Source organism: Callospermophilus lateralis, chromosome 20, assembly GCF_048772815.1.
Source record: "Callospermophilus lateralis isolate mCalLat2 chromosome 20, mCalLat2.hap1, whole genome shotgun sequence".
In the NCBI taxonomy this organism is placed as follows: Eukaryota; Metazoa; Chordata; class Mammalia; order Rodentia; family Sciuridae; genus Callospermophilus; species Callospermophilus lateralis.
This window is the reverse complement of record NC_135324.1, coordinates 5,336,140-5,354,215: the sequence shown is the minus strand read 5'-3', so window position 1 is coordinate 5,354,215 and position 18,076 is coordinate 5,336,140. Positions and strand designations below refer to the sequence as shown.

Sequence of the window (18,076 nt, the reverse complement as noted above, 5' to 3'; positions counted from 1 at the left end):
CTTGACTGGCTCTGGGTAGTGGGTACCTGTCCCTGAAGAGAGCATTTTGCTAGCCATCAGCAGCTACAGTAGCCATGATCAGGGTTCTAATCATGTGCCAAGCACAGAGCTAGGCACTCACACACCTTACTGCTGATCCTCAAAGTGAGCAACATTCTGTCAATTTTGCACATGAGGAAAATGCAGAAGAGGTTTGGGAACAGAAGCCTCACACATAAACTCTGTGACCTCCTGCAGTCACAGCTCTTCCTGCTGTGGAAGACACACAGCCCTGTTTTCCTCCCTAGCTCCCAACAGGCTGTTGTAGAGTAAGAAGCCAGACTTCAAGTCCCATTGCAACTTAAATGAGCCAGTGACCCTCTGATCCTGAACTTCCTCATCCTAAACAAGCGTGCAGTAATGACACCCCCTTCCTCAGGGGTGGCTGTGAGAATTGAGAGATGATGAATAAAATAGGCTTCATTATGTTTTATTCACATGTTCGAATTGTTCCCACGGTATCTTCTTAGAATAAATTGTTCCGATTACATTTTCAGAGGAAACTGTTCTTTGGGTTAACTTGTCTTCAGTTGTTGCATAAAGTGAACTTTTGAGAGCCTGAGTCATGCAAATGAAAAGGCAAATCTTCTTGCCCTTTGTGTTTGAAAAAAATAAAATAAAATGAAGAGATGAAGAGTAGTCTTCCTGCCAGAGAAGCCACTCCTGAGATTGTCAGGGTTAGGGCTCAGCAGTGCCAGTGCATCTGGACAGTTTCGCCAATTCACTCTGGTGTGACTTTAAATTAAAGCTAACTTGATAAGTGTTTCTGACTGATTTTCTGTCATTTGTTGGATGATGTAAGATTGGTAATGTGATTGCTTAATGCCAAACTTCTTTGTGATTAAAAATACATGTGACATTATGACTCAGTACTTACTTATGTCTTTAAATGCACACACACACACCACACACATACACAGCTTTCACAAAATAATACTATTCTTTATACTATTTCATCTTTTTTGAAAATTCTAGTTGTAACCCACTAAATAGTTCAAGCCATAGGGAGCTCACCATGTGTAGTTTGGAAAATGATAAGTGACAAATGTGTGACTGACTACTTTACAAATACAGGCAAATAAGTGAACTGCTGTAGGCATGGTTCCAGTTATTAGTTTTGCTTTTGGTTGCATCACTGTTTTTAAAATTTTATAAAGTTCTTCAGCTATTCTTTTGTGTGTTTGTATTGTGTGTGTGTGTGTGTGTGTGTGTGTGTGTGTACTGGGGATTGATTGAACCCAGGGGTTCTGTACTATGGAGCTACATCCCCAGCCCTTTTTATTTTTATTTTGAGACAGAATTTTGCTAAGTTGTTCAGGCTGACCTTAAATTTGAGATTCTCCTGTCTCAGCCAACTGAAAATTGGCATTATAGACATGTGCCACTGTGCCTATAGTGAATTTTTTAAGTAAACTTTTTGTTTATTTTCTTATAATCTCTTTCTGTGCATTTTTTGAAACTAAGACTGTGATATATCTATATCTATATTTATATCTATCTCTGTGTTGTATATGTACACACACACACACATACACACACACACATATACATATACATATACATATAGTATAACATCTAATCATCTTCCAGGCCAGTTTTTTGTGATTATGGTTTTAAAAAACAGGCCATAACACTGTTTCATTGCTGATCTTGAGGAAAAACTTGCTTACTTGCTTACTTTCTTCACAATGGTTGTCAAAGAGTGAATGTTTGGTAAATGATTCGTAATTTTCAACAAGGTTAACCTTTAATTTTGGGACTTTAACATCTGTGGACAAGAACAGTAGGAAATGTGTAATATTTTTTTTCCCTGGTGCTGGGAATTGAATCAGGGGCACTCTACCACTTAACTACTTCCCCAACCATTTTTATTTTGATACAGGCCCTCGATGAATTGCTGAGGCTGGCCTTGAACTTGTGATCCTCCTGCCTTAGCCTCCCAAGTTTCTGAGATTATAGACATGCATCACCACACCAGGCAGGAGCACCACTTTATATGATATTAGTTGTCTCTTTCTTCACTTAGTGATCACTCTGCATCTTAGTAGCTGGCTGTGACCTTGAAGTACATTCAGTATTTGAATTTTAAAACATGTGATTTCCTTTGTTCATTTCCTGTTATATCAAGTATTTGGGTAATAAATACAACCATTTGTCACATAAGCATGTTTTATGGGATCCTCATGGAAATTGTCTAGCCAAGGACAGTCAAGTTGATAATTTTGCACTCTTCTCTTTCTCATGTTGTACTTTTTCAGCAAATTGCTTGGTGAACTATAGCCAGAGCATAACTGACCACTTCAGATATATCATGTATGCTCTCAGTCAAGTGCAAAGGAATGCTTATTTTACAAACCTTCAAAGCAGTCGTTTTTTTTTAAATTACATTTGGCTTTTTCCCGCTGATATTTAAACTATAAAAGGAGATGATTTGCCCAAGTCCACATAATTAATTTGTGACAAAGCCAATTCTAAAACCTAGAACTCAAGTCAGTGTTTATTTCTACATTCATTTTAAAAAAATCTCTTTATCGATAGTTAAAAGCTTGTTTATCTGGCATTGTTCCATCTACCTTCTACAATGATGAGGGTTTCTGATTTAGTTCCTAAAGATTTAGGAGTCACTTTTGATCACCAAAAAAAGATTAAATGACGTTTAGCCTAGGGTCAAACAGATTCTGTCATTTTCCTCTGTGACACTGTTGTCTGCACTCCTATATGCCTTGTGCAGGTAGGAGAGTCCCTTTTCAGCATTTTCAAGCTGACTTCCCTTTGTAGCTAAGTGATAAATTTTCTTTTTTAGCAGATCCTTCCTGCTTTCTATAGCTCATGTTAGGTCAGGTTGTTCTCAGAAACTTACTCCTGGTCATTTCTGCTCAAAATAAAGATTTCTTATTATCTTCTTACCCATTGCCTCATACTAAGTGTCATAAATATGCTCATTTTAAAAAAATTAAGCACCCACTTGTAGCAGCTAATGTAACATTCTAATTTATATTACATAGACATCATTCAGCTCCGGCTCTACATTTGTGGATGCTAAAACCTAGACCCAGAAAATATTTGGTCACCTAGAACTCATCCCATTTTTTTCTATGCCATTTATGAAAAAGAGCCTCCAAACTGAAGACACTATAATTATGTATGGCCATGGACTGAACTGAACAAAGAGGCCAATGAAGTGACTACAACAGAATGTATTCATGTTGTTGTTATAGTTACTATTTGTTGAGCAATTGCCTCTTTCTCAGTTTCTGTGCTTAGCACAGAAAGTTAAGAATTTCTTGATAGATGAGAAAATTAAGGCAAAGAGAGGGTAAGTTAATTGTCAAGAGTTATGTGAGAGTTAAGTGACTGAACATTGAAGAAGGGAGGGTTATGGAGTCACATTTAAAAATGGAATGATAATTCCTGCGTTGATATTCCTAGGTTCTTTCTAAATAACCCATTGAATAGTCTTGACACATCCTGTAGGGCTGAGCTTTAGTAAAATATGGTCTGTGTTGTTTTGTGACCTACATAGGTTTTTTCCTCTTTAATCTTGTCCAAAGTCCTCTGGTTCAAGGGCTGAAAGGAATCCTTTGGAGGAAATGATTGCAATCAACTGCTTCATTTTGCTGAAGGGGAAGGAATTTCCCCCAGGTCTTGAAATCAGTTAGCTGCAGAATGAGAACACATGCCTGCTGACCCTGGCAGGGTCTTCTCCCCACATCAGACCATTTCCCAAGTGTAAGCTGTTACAATATTATAGAAGCAATATTTCTCCCTTACCCCTTTTCTTGTTGGATAAAGAGGTGTGTGTGTGTGTGTGTGTGTGTGTGTGTGTGTGTATGTGTTTATACTGGGAATTACACTCAGGGGTACCCTACCACTGAGCCACATCCCTAACCCTTTTTATTTTTCATTTGGAGGCAGCATCAAGTTGCTTAAGGTCTCACTAAATTGCAGAGGCTGGCCTCGAACTTGTGATCCTCCTGTGTTGGCCTCCCAAGTCATTGGGATTACAGGTGTGTGTGCCACCACACCCAGCTTGTAAATGCTTTTGATGAATTAAAAAAAAAAAAATGTGAAGTTGAAGCAGTGATGACTTAGTATATGTAGTTTGTCTGGCAGATGTTATCTGTCATGATCTCCAGACGGGAACATAATAAAAAGGTATCCCCAGTGGAAGAGTGGCAGGTGGCGGCCAGCCAGACTAGAAGAACTCAAGGAAGACAACTTCTCAATTCAGAGGAAGTTCTGAGCTGGAGAGCACATCCTTGGAGTTCTCATGCTTGTCACAGGAAACCCTCACCAAAGAGAATACTGTCACCAAAGAGAATCCTAGTATTAAAACAACATTAAGCCAGGAGCATTGATGCACACCTGTAATCCCAGCAATGTAGGAGGTTGAAGCAGAAAGATCACAAATTTGAGGCCAGCCTCAGCAACTCAGCAAGACCGTGTTCCAAAATAAAAAGGCCTCAGGATGTAGCTCAGTGCCCCTAGATTCAATCCTCAGTACCACAAAACAAAAACAACAAAAAATATTGAGTGGAGAATCTGTAATGATAGGAAAGGAGCTTGCAAGATACTGCATCATGGTTTTTATATAAGCTTCAGGTCTATGTCACCCAGATCTCACCTTTCCCCCTCTAGCTGTCTCCAGAACCTCTGCCTAAGGTATTAGGGACAGGCAGTCTTCATATATTGGGGTCTGGAGAAATGAACCAGTTCTGTCATCTGTTCAGCAAATGACAGAACTGGCATGGAAAAATGAATATGACAGACGTTGCCCCTGCCCTTACTGAGCTCCTAGACCAGCAAAAGAATTCCATGTGAGGGCATCCCATATTTCTCTGTTCTCAGATGTTCTTTCCTTCATGTTTTAATTCTTTTAAAACCAGAAATTTCTGGTAATGGTCATATATGACTGTTAGTATGATATTGTTTACTCCTTTCTTCCATGTCCAATTTGAAGATGCATTTTACATGTTTGGTGCCTTTGAATCAAGAAAGCATAGGGGTCTAACAAATAGTCAGTTATAATAAGGAACAACGTAGGGTACAGTGAAACCTGCCTTAAGCAAGTGCTCATTTTTTCCTTCTTAGATCCTGGGTGACTAGTGCTGAAGTGATAGTGTGCATGAGAATCGCATCGAGTTTTCACTGAACATGGAGGTAGTGGTGCTTAGAATAGTGTGGGATCCTATTTGGAGGGTGGGTGCAAGTTCATCGAGCTTCCAGGAAATTCTGGTGCAGGTGGTCATTTGTGGTCCAAACTTAGAGAAACTCTGCTGCAGACCATTAAGCATGGTTTGCATTCTGGCTGTACCTTAGCATCCCCTGGGTATCTTTTAAAACAACTGGGGCTGAGGGTGTGTAGCTCAGTGGTGGAGTGTGTGTGAAGCCCTGGATTCCACCCCCAGCACCAAAACCAAAAACAAATGCTCAAGTCAGATTCCAGTCTGACTCATCAGAACCTCTGGAGGTGGGGACTAGACAGTAGTATTCTTTAAATACCCCTCTTCTGATACCTAAGCACATTCAAAGTAGAGAACCACAGATCTAAGAGGGTTGAGTAATGGAGCAGTGTTTCTGAAACTTGGGTGTTCATAAGAATCACCTAGGTTCCTACTGAAATGCAGGCTCAGATTAGTTGGTCTGAGATTCTGCATTTCCAGTAGCCTCCCAAGGGATGCTCCCACTGCTGGTGCATGGGTCCATGAGCATGGGAAGCCATACACTCAATTCAGGGTTTTCAAGGCAATGAAAAATAGATCCAGGGATTTTTTTTTCCTTTTGTCTACAAGATCACCCTCTAATGATTCCCAAATTCAGTTCTATGGACTGGACAAGTTGTATCCATTGCTCAGGAACTCAGTGCAGATACATGTTGCTGAGCTGGCCACTGGAGGTTGTGTCACTCATAGTGCTATTAGTGGCACTGCACATGTGCTGGGCTTTTCATGTTCAGTAAAATCTCGTTTAATCCCCAATACAGTCCAGTGAAGTTGGTGCTATTATTTTCTCCATAATTCACATAGTAAAACAGAGGTCTGGAAAGTTTGAATGCTAGGCCACTCATGTATTAAGAGCATTCAGCATAGTCTTGGTAAGTCTATTTTTAAAAGTTTCCTAGATGCTGATGATATTTTATCTCCCTATAGAATAGGGAATGTCAAATAAAAATATCCTGAATTTCCTGAAAAGAAGACCATAGATATGAACTTGTGTGTGTTAAATCTGAATCTGTCTGTTTGTGCTTAAGACTAAAAGATGCTTCTGGGCAGAAAAGTCTTCAGTGTTAGGAATAAGAAAGTTTTATGTAATGGAGAAGGTAGCAAATGTTTTTAAAGAACATCTTTGAAATAATGCAGTAAGTATGTGATAAGACAATAGTAAAGGGCTGGGAATGTAGCTCAGTGGTAGAGCACTGACCTAGCACCCATGAGGCCTTAGGTTCAATCCCTGGCAACACACACACACACACCCACACACACTAAAATCCCTTTTCCAAGACTTACTGAGTACAGATGCAGACTTTTGAGTCACTGCCATCCATCCAGTAGGAAATACGAAAAAGTTTGGTTCATCAATACAAGGGAACGCCATTTCATCACTACTAACAATGGTTCTAGAATAACATTAATGCTATGGTTGGTTGTACAACAAGATGTTAATAGTGGTTCTCTTAGTCAATGTTAATATAGTGGGGTTGTGGGTATTCATTCTTTCTTTTTTTTTTTTCCTAGTATGAATATTGCATTAGCTTCTCCTTTGTGGCTGACACTATACTGATTATTTTGGGAAATAAATCGAAGTATCTGGGCTGATTCCATCCTTATAGAGTACTAAGTGGATAGCTCATAAATAAAGACTTATCAGCCATGATTTTATTCCCACCCTCCTTCTAACTATGCACCCACCTGATTATATCCATCCATCCATCTTTTTATCACCCAGCAAACATTTACCAAGTGCCTCTTGTATGTCTATCACCTGGTCATGGAAGATGAAAAAGACACCTTCTGTTCTCTAGACTCTCACTTTCCTCTTTTCTCTCTTTTTTTTTTTTAAGAGAGAGAGAGAGTTTTTAATATTTATTTATTTTTTTTAGTTTTCAGCAGACACAACATCTTTGTTTGTATGTGGTGGTGAGGATCGAACCCGGGCCGCACACATGCCAGGCAAGCGTGCTACCGCTTGAGCCACATCCCCAGCCCCCTCTTTTCTCTTTTCTCTCTTAAAGTTAAGCTTTTGGACTGGAGTTGTGGCTCACTGATAGAGCACTTGCCTAGCACATGTGAGGCACTTCGTTCAATCCTCAGCACCACATAAAAATAGATGAATAAAATAAAGGTATTATGTTCATCTACAACTAAAAAAATATTTTAAAATTATTAAGACTTTTTGGGAATTATTATAGACTATAGAAAGTAGTAGCAAACACAGCACAGAGTTCTCATAATATGCCTTCACCCAGTTTTGGTTTTTCTTAAGGTTGTTACCTTCCATTACCATGGTATATTTACCAAAACTGAAAAGACAACACTAGCACAGTACTATTAACTCAACTCTGTACTTTATTCAGATTCCACCAGTATTTTTAACAACATCCTCTTTTTGTTCCAGGATACCACATTGCATTTTGTGGTCACATCTTCTTAGTCTCCTCTGGTCTATAATCGTCTCTCTGACTTTGCATTTAATGACCTTGACAGTTTTGAGTAAGAGTGGTTAGCTATTTTTGTAGAATGTCACTTCCTTTGGGTCTGTCTTTATTCTTTTATGATTATACCATTGTGATGGGATTTTAGAAGAAGGAACAGCATTGAAGTGAGATATCCTTGTTATCACATCCCGTCAGGGGATACTTGATCACCACATGACATCCTTGGTAACATTAAATTGATTACTTGGTTAGGTAATAATTTGCCATGTTTCTCCATTGTAAAGTCACCATGTTTTCTTTGGAAGTGAGTCACTTCCATCTATCCACCTGACCAAGGAGGATAATATCTAAATATATTATTTGGAAGTCTTCAAGGATGTTGCTCCTTGATCTTCTTTCCATTATTTATATCAGTGTGGGTGTGTATAATCCAATACCACATTATTATTTTGTTTCCCAGATTGGGAAACAGCCTTGGCCAGCTAGAGCTCTTTGAGCTGGTGCCTGTGTCCTGATTTGCCCCATCTTTCTGTTTTTTGGGGTTTTTTTTTTAGCACTTCCTTAGTTTTCTGGCACTACAAGATGCTCCAGGCTCATCTTGTATTTTCCCTGCCCAACCCTAGAAGTAGTTATGCTCCTCCCAAGGAAACCCTGATTCCTTTTATTGGAGAATGGTATGTAAAAATCAAGATCTGAGTACTAGGTGCTCACTGTCTTTGGGAGGAAGGACATGGAGAAAGTGAAACGTATTATATATATGAGGTACAAAGATTGATGGAAGCCAAAGGGACAGAATGACTCCTACCAAGGGAAGTCCTCACTGAAGAAATGGTATTTGGAGTTGAATAGAATTTTCCAGATAAAGACTTAGGTCAGGGGAGGGAAAGAGGGAAGATGTGGGAGGACATGTATGTTCACAATATCAGGACATCTGGCATTTTGATTTGAACTGACTACAGATTTACAATGGTAGTAGCCCTTTTTTGATTTTTCTAATGACATACTAATGAGCCATTTTCACAGACTGATTTTGTGTGTGTGTGTGTGTGGTGCTGAGTATTGAACCCAGGGTCTTGTGCATCCGAGGCAGTCACTCTACCAACTGAGCTATATCCCCAGCCCAGAGGCTGCTTTTTTTGAAAAGAGAATTTTCTTTGTATAAGCTCTTGACAGTTGACTGCCCTCCCTCCCTCCCATCTTCCTTCCTTCCTTCCTTCCTTCCTTCCTTCCTTCCTTCCTTCCTTCCTTCCTTCCTTCCTTCCTTCCTAATGTACCTAGTTCTTGCTCTCTTCTATGTCTACTGCCAGGTATAAGGATACAGAGAAGAATGTGACAGTTCTTGCCGTCAAGAAGTTCTGTGGTCAAGTGTGAAATCCTTTAGTTTCTCTTTTTCTGTACCCATCCATCAAGTATTTAATTTTCAGTGCTTTTCAGAACAGCCTTTAAAAAGTAGAACAGAATACTGTCTGTGTCTATATTATAAAAGTGACTTGAAACTTGACTCACTCAGAAAGTCTTTTCTGTTCACAGATAACAGTTGGTGTATATGATCCCTGTAACTTAGCCCAGTACCCTGGATGGCCTTTGAGGAATTTTTTGGTCCTAGCAGCACACAGATGGTATTTACAAGTGTGTGTGTATGTGTGTGTGTGTGTGTATTTGTGTGTGCATGTGTCTGTGTGTCTACATGTCTTTGTCTATATATTTTGACAATGTATCTGGCTATGTCTGTATCTCTTTTTCCCCAAAAGCAATTTTTAAAAAATTACTGGCATGGAAACTAGAAAGTATATCAATAAATCGGTTATGATCCAGTTTCTGTCATCAGGAAGCTCTTAAGTGGGTCTGCTAGGGAGCTGCAGCCTCAGTTTATACTAAAGATATTTTAGGCCATGGTAGGGCAGATAGTCTGAGTTCCTGATACTGAAATTCTCTAGCCCTCCCTTTTAGCTGTCAAGTAGGTTGCTTTCGAGTAGGATTTTCCTGTTGTGATCATACTTCTTTTTTTTTTCCTATTACTAAAATAATTTTTTTAAAAAGGGTATTTTAAAGGCCAGTCTATATTTGAACAGATGCTCAACTTCATTAATCATTAAGAAAATAACATTAAACTGGGCATAGTGGTACTTGCCTGTATTCCCAGTGACTCAGGAGGCTGAGGCAGGGTGATCACAAGTTTGAGGTCAGCCTCAGCAATGTAGTGAGGCCCTAAGCAACACAGAGAGACCCTGTCTCAAAATAAGCAATTAAAAGGGCTGGGAATATGGCTCAATGGTAAAGTGCCCTTGGGTTTAATCCCCAGTTCCAAAAATATAAAATCAAATAACATGAAAACTGCAATGAGAGACTTCCACATAACCCACCAAAATGACTTAACAAAAGTGACTGTACCAAATGGATTTGAAAGTATAGGGGAGTTTCAAAAGCTGCTGCAAAAAATGGCAGAATCTACCAAAGTTAAAAATATCTATGGCTCAGCAATTGCACTGTCAGTATGTTCTGCACAGAAATGCAGACATAGATAAAGCAAAACACATACAAGAATGTTTATGGCAGCATTATGTCTAATAACCCCAAACTGGGAATAAACTCAATGTCCTTCAACAGTGAAAATGGATAATAAATTGTAGTGTCTTCCTCACAATGGGGTGCTCTACTGCATTGAATCTGCCTGAACTGCTTATGTACGCATCAACATGGATGGATTTACAAAGCACACTGCTGGATGAAATAAGCTGAATCTGAAAGAACATATGGTGTATGATTCCATTTATGTAAAGTTCAGAATATGCACAACCAAGGGGAGGACTTAGAAGGTGGAGAGGTAATTATTTTGGATGGGGTGGCTGACAACTGAGATGAGGCATGAGGCAGGCTTTTCACACTTAGGATTTGTGCACTTTTCTTTGTGTCTACTTTACCTAAGTAAAAGTGTTTACTTAAAAATACAAGGATAGGCCAGGCATGGTGGCACATGCCTGTAATCCCAGAGGCTGGGGAAGCAGGGGGATTGAAAGTTCAAAGCCAGCCTCAGCAACTTAGTGAGGCCCTAAGCAACTCAGTGAAACCCTGTCTCTAAATTAAATTCAAAAAAAGGGCTGGGGATGTGGCTCAGTCATTGAGTGCTCCTAAGTTCAATCCCCAGTACCAAAAAAGTAAAATAAAAATAAATGCAAAGATAGATAAATTATAGACTGTCCCCAGAAGGAAACTGGTTATCTGTCTACTTATTCAGAGGTTAAGTGTATTCAGTTAGTTATGGGCATGCTTATTACATAACGAACTGAATACACTTAACTGTTTCATGAAGTGGGATTCAAAAGGGGATGGAGGGGAGCTAAAGAAGCCATGCCTTATGGGTGCTTCCCCCCACCCCAATGTCTCAGGAGCACTTTACTCCTGCATTTAAAAGCTTCATTTGTCCAAATTATTTCTCCGCATTGTGATCGCCATATAAAATTCACTCAGAAATCACAGCCAATTCAGCATTCTGCCTCCAAACACTTGGACAAAAGATGCCTATAGGAATTATGTTCAAGTCTCTTGGAAAGTTAAGGCCATATCCCTAAGGGTGTCAGAGAGGAATAATTATAGTACATTAAATTGCCTGAAGCTGGTTTGCTGAAATTCTTATGTGGTCTCTTTTTTTTCCTTCCTTAACCAAAAAATAATAAAATAAAATAAATGAAAAATCCGGACATGACAACAGGAGTAGCAGTTTCCAGTCTGTTGAAGTCCTTTGCTTCCGTGACCGCACCATGCAGGGGGCGAGAGACATTGCCCACAGCATCATCTTTGAAGTGAAGCTTCCAGAAATGGCATTTAGCCCAGGTAATTTGCCGGTCTTTGAGAATGCATCTAATTATCATTTATCAGAAACTGAAACTGGTTCACTTTCTTTTCATCCCTTCACAATGGGAGCAGAAGGGAGAGAAATGTACAACTATTACCTCACCCCTGGGGTGTACACCTTCTTGGAAGAGGGCACACTCTGCTATTCAGCCCAAAACAAAGGCAGAGATTGGCACCAGGACATTTTCTTCAGATAGTTTTTCAATCTTTAGGATTTCCCCCCCACCCTGGCATTCATTTTTATTTTTGCTTATCCCCAAATCTTTATTCCTGTCCCTTCTTAGAGGAAGGATGAAGTATTGGTACACTTACATATTTATTTGTTATATTCTTAATGTTGTGTGTGATCCTATTCTTTACAGAGTAAACCAGTCAGCAGAAGGGCCATTTAGTTTATCCTTCCACACTTAATGTCTTTATTTGATCTTTGTGTGACAGACGTTAGCTATTATCCTTGTTTTATAAATTAGGAAATTGACATTGACACATTTTATATAGAAAAACGTGTGTATATATAAATGTATATAGGTATACACAATTGTATTTATATATTTTATATGTCATAGAAGTAGAATTCATTCTCAAATTTGAGTAAAATAAGAGTAATAATGCGGGGCTTGGCTTGTGGCTCAGCAGTAGAGCATTCGGTCGAGCATTCGTCTAGAATGTGCCAGGCCCTGGGTTTGGTCCTCAGCATTTAAAAATAAATAAACAAAATAAAGGTATTGTGTCCAACTACTTCTAAAAAATAAATGTTAAAAAAAGGAATAGTAATGCCTACCTTAGGGTATATTTATTATGAGGAATCTATGCCCTGTGTAAAAACCAGCACAATGACTGGCATACACTATATGTTAATCAGTATTGTGTGAATTATGCTTAATCAATATTATGTTAATTTCCTATCTCACTATTTATACCAGTTCTGTGTATACCTCTTTCCAGAGTAATCCCTCATGTCTATGTCACTTATATACTTTGCAGAACACCTTCACATATGTCATTTAATTAATTTCTTAATACTCTCCCCAAGGTTACAAGGCACATTTCTTTCTTGAATCCATGGATGTGCCTTAACTTGTGTGCCTATGTTGGGGGAATGTTAAAGATACCTATCTCTTCTGAGACATTCTAGAGTGCAAAAGTCAAAAGGACTCAGGATTGGCTTTGATGACATTTTATCAGTGATTCTGTACTCTGGCACTGATGTCTTAAATAGAAATGTGGAAACATGGACAGAGTTCTCTCCATGGTCAGTTAAAGGAGAAAGCTGTTTTGCTTTTTAGTCTAGAGCCTTAAGAAATCTGCAGCCTTTCTGCAGTCTTTAGAGATTTGCATTGGATTTAGCACCCTCTTCTGGCATATTCTAGAATAGCTTCCCTGTGTTTGTTTTATTAAACCACAACTTAAAGATAGTTTAGAGAGACTGAGGTGAGAGTTAACTGAGATGTAAATGTGACTGGTCTCTGTCTCTGGCAGGTCACTAGGCGCCTCCTACATGCCCTTCAGGTAGTGCTGACCCCCATTCTGTGGTGAGGCACTTTCCATTTTAAGTCACTAAGTTATTCTGAACTGCCCTTTTTCTGTTATGGCTAATTCTTGGTGCTGCTGACTTTCAAACTCAGGAACTGTTGCACACTTTCATATGAAAAAAGTTTCTTATCCAGTAACACCTTCAATACACCTTCCTTCTGCTCAGAATTGAAAGTAGATTATTTAGTTCAGGAAAGGCAGTTTTTCTTCTGTTTTTCATGTAAATTAATGATTTTCTTCTTAGCTACAAATGAAACTTTATAATATACCAGTACCACAACAAAAAAAGGGAAAACTTTATAACAAGCGAAACCAAAAAAAAAAAAAAAAAAAGAAAGAAATCTTATTCTATAGCATAATGTGAATTCCATGTATTCATAGTAGTACTCATTAGTATAGTCATGTGCCACATAGTGACGTTTTTGTCAACAGCAGACCATGGTAGTCCCATAAGATTATATTGCAGGGTATACAGCAAGACAAAGTCCTAGTGTTCGTTTGGTAAGTACACTCTGATATTCACACAATGATGAAATCAGCTGACGACCTTTTCTCAGATCATGCTCCCACTGTTAGGTGACACGTGATCATATTTCCAAGATATACTATAGTTATAGTGGTAAAAGAAATATTATTTTAAATATCCTCAATCTTTTTTTGCACCCCCATGATGCAGCCTATGCTCTCCATAGCTAATACAGTGTTCTGGCAACTGGCTGAAGAAGGGAGCAGGCATTGCTGAGGTGGGATGAGAGCCCCGCTTGTTAGCTCCTGCCTTTCTTGTGCTCTTCCTGATTCTAATTGTGGGAGAAGAACATCTCATTTCTTGTAAAGACATTATCTCATTAATTTGGGGTGTGTCTTTTTTCAGTGGTGGGATGGAACCTAGGGTGTTCTATCACCGAGTTACACCCTCAGCCTTGGGGTGTGTTTTATGGTAGGTTACAAGTGTGTGAGAGTCCACAGTGGATTGATCCATGTTTCTTGGGTATAATGCCTAAGATCAGGGCAATTATCTTGTCATAGAAACAGGAGTATAGCAAGGCAGAGATGGTAATTAGAGCAGGTTTATTGCAAGGTGAGGAAAAGGCAAGAGAAAAGAATATGCATCCCAGAGACAGGAGTGGGCAGATCAGCTAGGGACTGAAATGCATAAAAATGTTTAGGTATTGGGCTTTTGTTAGACTAGGGGGTGGGAGTTTTCAGTGGCACAAAACCTTGGAGTGGCAGGCCGCCATGCCTCTTTGGGTCCCTGCCTGAGCACTGCTACCCATTTGGGGGCAGGCTTTGGCCTGTGTTTGGTGAACAATGAAGGCTTGTACCTGCATACTTGCCTCACTTTGCCTTTTCCGGCCTAGTGCCACTAGCAGAAGGTCATTAATGGTCAGCTGAACCTCAGAGCAGCCTGCAGGTCCATGCATGACCTTGGGAACACAGAGTGTGCCCCTACATCTATGGGAGAGAGTGTTCTCTTCAGTGGAATATGGAAGAAGTGAGGAGACTCCTCAGTGACTTTGAGCAATCTGCCCATCTTTCCTGATGGATTTCTTCTGTAGCACCCCCTGCCCCGAGTACAAGGGCAGGGTGGGTTTATATAACTTTTTTCATTGTTAATCGTTTTAAATTAGAAATGGCTATAGCCTTTTGAGTGTGTAGATGGTTTAACTTGAAGAGATATTTGTTTTTGTCTTAAAATGTCTTATCAGTAAAGAAAAAAACAAGGCTGTAAAGAAAAAAAACAAGTACTGTAACAGTACTACAGTGTGGTTCTGTAGATCTTGTCAGATTCTTGTGCTATGCATTAGAGAAGCATTTTTAAAAATGTAACATGAGAATATTTAATGTAAGATTAGTTAACTAATTCATAGTAAAATATGAATTAGAAGATCAGAATTATTTTTCCCTAGAAAAGAATCCTGATATCTTCATCTCCTTAAGAATCTGAATATATTATTTTAGCTTTAGTTTTTCATAGCATTAAAAAAAAAAAAAAGGACTCCATCAGAGTACCTGAGTTAAAAATTTGAAGTCACATGTGTTTTGTGGCTTCTTGCTGTGAATGACACCCCAGGCTGATTGGTGCCCAAGTAGTTTTTCAAGGATAATCGGCCCTGGCTTCCCCTTGCTCTTACCAGCTCAGAAACAAAAGATATGTCAAAGGAATCAACATCTTTCTGATCTCATAATTATATTGAGCAATACTATTAAAAAAAATAAGGGCTAAAGAGTTTCCCAAGGAAAGGAAAATGGAAGTGCTGATAGAAATCTAACATAAGAAAATGTAAGAGATTTTTGCAACAATAGAATCAAGCAGCACTTCCCTGAATGTGTTGTATCATGGGATTTTTTTTTTCCTTTTTCTTTTCTTTTTTTTTTTTTTGTAGTGGTGCTGGGGATGGAACCCAGAGCCTTGCACATGCAAAGGAAGTGCTCTACTACTGAGCTACATCCATGAGATTTATTTGGTGTGTAAGGGATAATGGAAAGAGATTCAAAATGCTGTACATGATTGAAAAACAAAACATCAAGTCAAAGTGGTCTTTTTATCTTAGGCCTCTCTGAGCATTTATCTCCCTCATGTGCAATTGTGAATCTCCAAGTTTAGCTGGTATTAGGGAACTGGATATTGATATAGATGTTAATATGGAAGTATTTCCCAACTCTGTTTAACAGTGAATAAGGCATACTTTGGGAACCACTGCAATTGGAGTTACAGGGACCCCTGTAGCAGGAAAGGGCAGCTTAAAAGAGGAACAGTCACCCGGGTCTGTGATTTGTCTGCACAAAGAGGCACAGTGAAAGTAGAGAGGCTGAGCAGTGGGACAGGGTAAGGTTGAGGAACAGAAGGGACATGCTGACTTAGAGGTCTGAATCCCTATGGGAACTTCAGTGGAATGTATGCTGAGCTAATCAGGTTGCCCTGTTTAAGGAGAGTGTCTTCCACAGAATTATACCTACCCAAATATGATTGTCTTTTTTGAGCAATTTTTAGGAACAAAAGAAGTAGAGGCCCCTTGGGCCAGGTTTGAGGACTGTTTCACAAGCCCCTGCCCAGGAACACTGTAGTTGGGTCTAAGGGTCTCTAAAGAAGAACCCTAATAGCTCAGGAAGGTGGGAGAGGGAACTGGAGCAAATAGATGGAAATTGCAGGCTCTCGGAGCTCTCTGAGAAAGAAGTGAACTAAAAGTTTATCAATGCATGGGCCATTGTAAATGTTGATCTTTAAAAAAAAAACACATGTTTTTTGCTGCTTGACTTATTTTTATTCTTCCTTCCTTTGTTAAACTTGTGTTTTGTTTGCCTGAAGATTGTCCTAAAGCAGTCGGATGGGAAAAGAACCAGAAAGGAGGCATGGGACCGAGGATGGTGAACCTTAGTGAATGTATGGATCCCAAAAGGTATACATGTTTTGGATGTTCTTTTTGCCACTGGGGTTTTCATAACCAGCATGCAGAACAGGTTATGTTAGGTTGATACTGCATTGCATAATTCAGTCCAGGTTATGTTGTGCATACTACTGAGTGTTGTTCTGATCTTTGAAACCTACTGCTTAATTTAAGTTTGGTTATGAGAATTACCACAATGATACTACTACCTTTATTCATTGCTTTTTACTTTTGTCCTATTGGCCTCCATTGAAAGACATAAAAACCATATTTAATGGAAGCTAGTACCCTATTTAAGGGGGAAGTAAGTGTACCAATTATTAAGAAGAAATAGAAGAAATTTCTGTCTTTAATACCAGGAAGAACATTTCTCTGAGGTTGTTGGTGTGCATTTATTCATGGACCTGACTTGTAGTTGGTTGTGTTTCCATTTTCACCTTGGCTGTTAGGAGCTCACTACCAAGTCTGTGGCCCACAACTAACAATGGCAGAAAACTTCAATGACATGTATCCATATGGAACACTTTTATTCTCAAGCTACATTTTATTTTATTTTTTTTTTGCTTCCCCTTTCCTGCTTATTTACATCTGGTCTGTGATCTGTCTGCACAAAGAGGCAAGGTGACTTTATATCTCTGAGGACAAGATTGGGGCACAAATAAATTAAATGACTAAAAACCTAAATCTCTGATTTTCTAGGTTAGCTGAGTCTTCTGTGGATCTAAATCTTAAATTGATGTGTTGGAGGTTGGTCCCTACTCTGGACCTGGAAAAAGTTGTATCTGTCAAATGTCTGCTGCTTGGAGCCGGTACCTTGGGTTGTAATGTAGCCAGGACATTGATGGTGAGTTTCAGGGGCTGAATGGGGCCTTTGAAGTTGTGGCTTCTCCTTTATTTTGTGGTCTCTGATTGCCTTCCCTTGCCCACTTTACCCTCCTCTCCTTTTTTCTTTTCTCAGCATCTTTGTAATTATAAAAAGAATATATATCTTTATATAAGATAGAAACAGAATGTTCTATCTTATATCTTCCATTTCTCAGAATTAAGAGACTTCCTGGGCATATATAGAGAGTCCTTTGTCATCTTCACCATTATTTAGCTATTTATTTATATTTTCAACAAAGGGATCATAGCATACTATCTATACAAAGTTTTTATTTTTAACAATAGAAAAATAATAAATTATTGTGACTACCTTTCTATGTTTTTCATACCATAAAAGTGGTGTTTTATTGTATGACTATATCTTTAATTCATATAATAGACTTCAGGTTATTTTCCATTAGAGAGTCTGTTGGAATATACATTCTTTTGCTTATATATCCATGGAGTCTTTTCTTTAGGAAAAAGTCCTAAAAGTAGGGTTTTGGTTGGTTGGTTGGTTGGTACTAAGGATTGAATCCAGGGGCACTGAGCTACGTTCCACCCCTTTTTATTTTTATTTATTTATTTATTTATTTATAGTTGTAGTTGGACACAATACCTTTATTTAATTAATTAATTTATTTTTATGCGGTGCTGAGTTTTGAACCCAGTGCCTCACATGTGCTAGGCAAGTGCTCTGCCACTGAGCCACAACCACTGCCCCTCTGCAGCCCTTTTTATTCTTATA

The 18,076-nt window shown here is 38.9% G+C and overlaps 1 protein-coding gene across 2 annotated transcripts in view; it reads left to right on the top strand.

The window, feature by feature from the left end:
• Atg7 (autophagy related 7) overlaps positions 1-18,076 on the top strand; it is a 246,640-nt gene that overhangs the window by 43,507 nt on the left and 185,057 nt on the right. For both annotated transcript variants that reach the window (XM_076841137.1, XM_076841136.1), the window contains exons 8-11: positions 9,224-9,312; positions 11,403-11,524; positions 16,386-16,476; positions 17,164-17,308. In XM_076841137.1, coding sequence (XP_076697252.1) covers positions 9,224-9,312; positions 11,403-11,524; positions 16,386-16,476; positions 17,164-17,308 — 447 coding nt within the window. The remainder of the gene's footprint in view (positions 1-9,223; positions 9,313-11,402; positions 11,525-16,385; positions 16,477-17,163; positions 17,309-18,076) is intronic.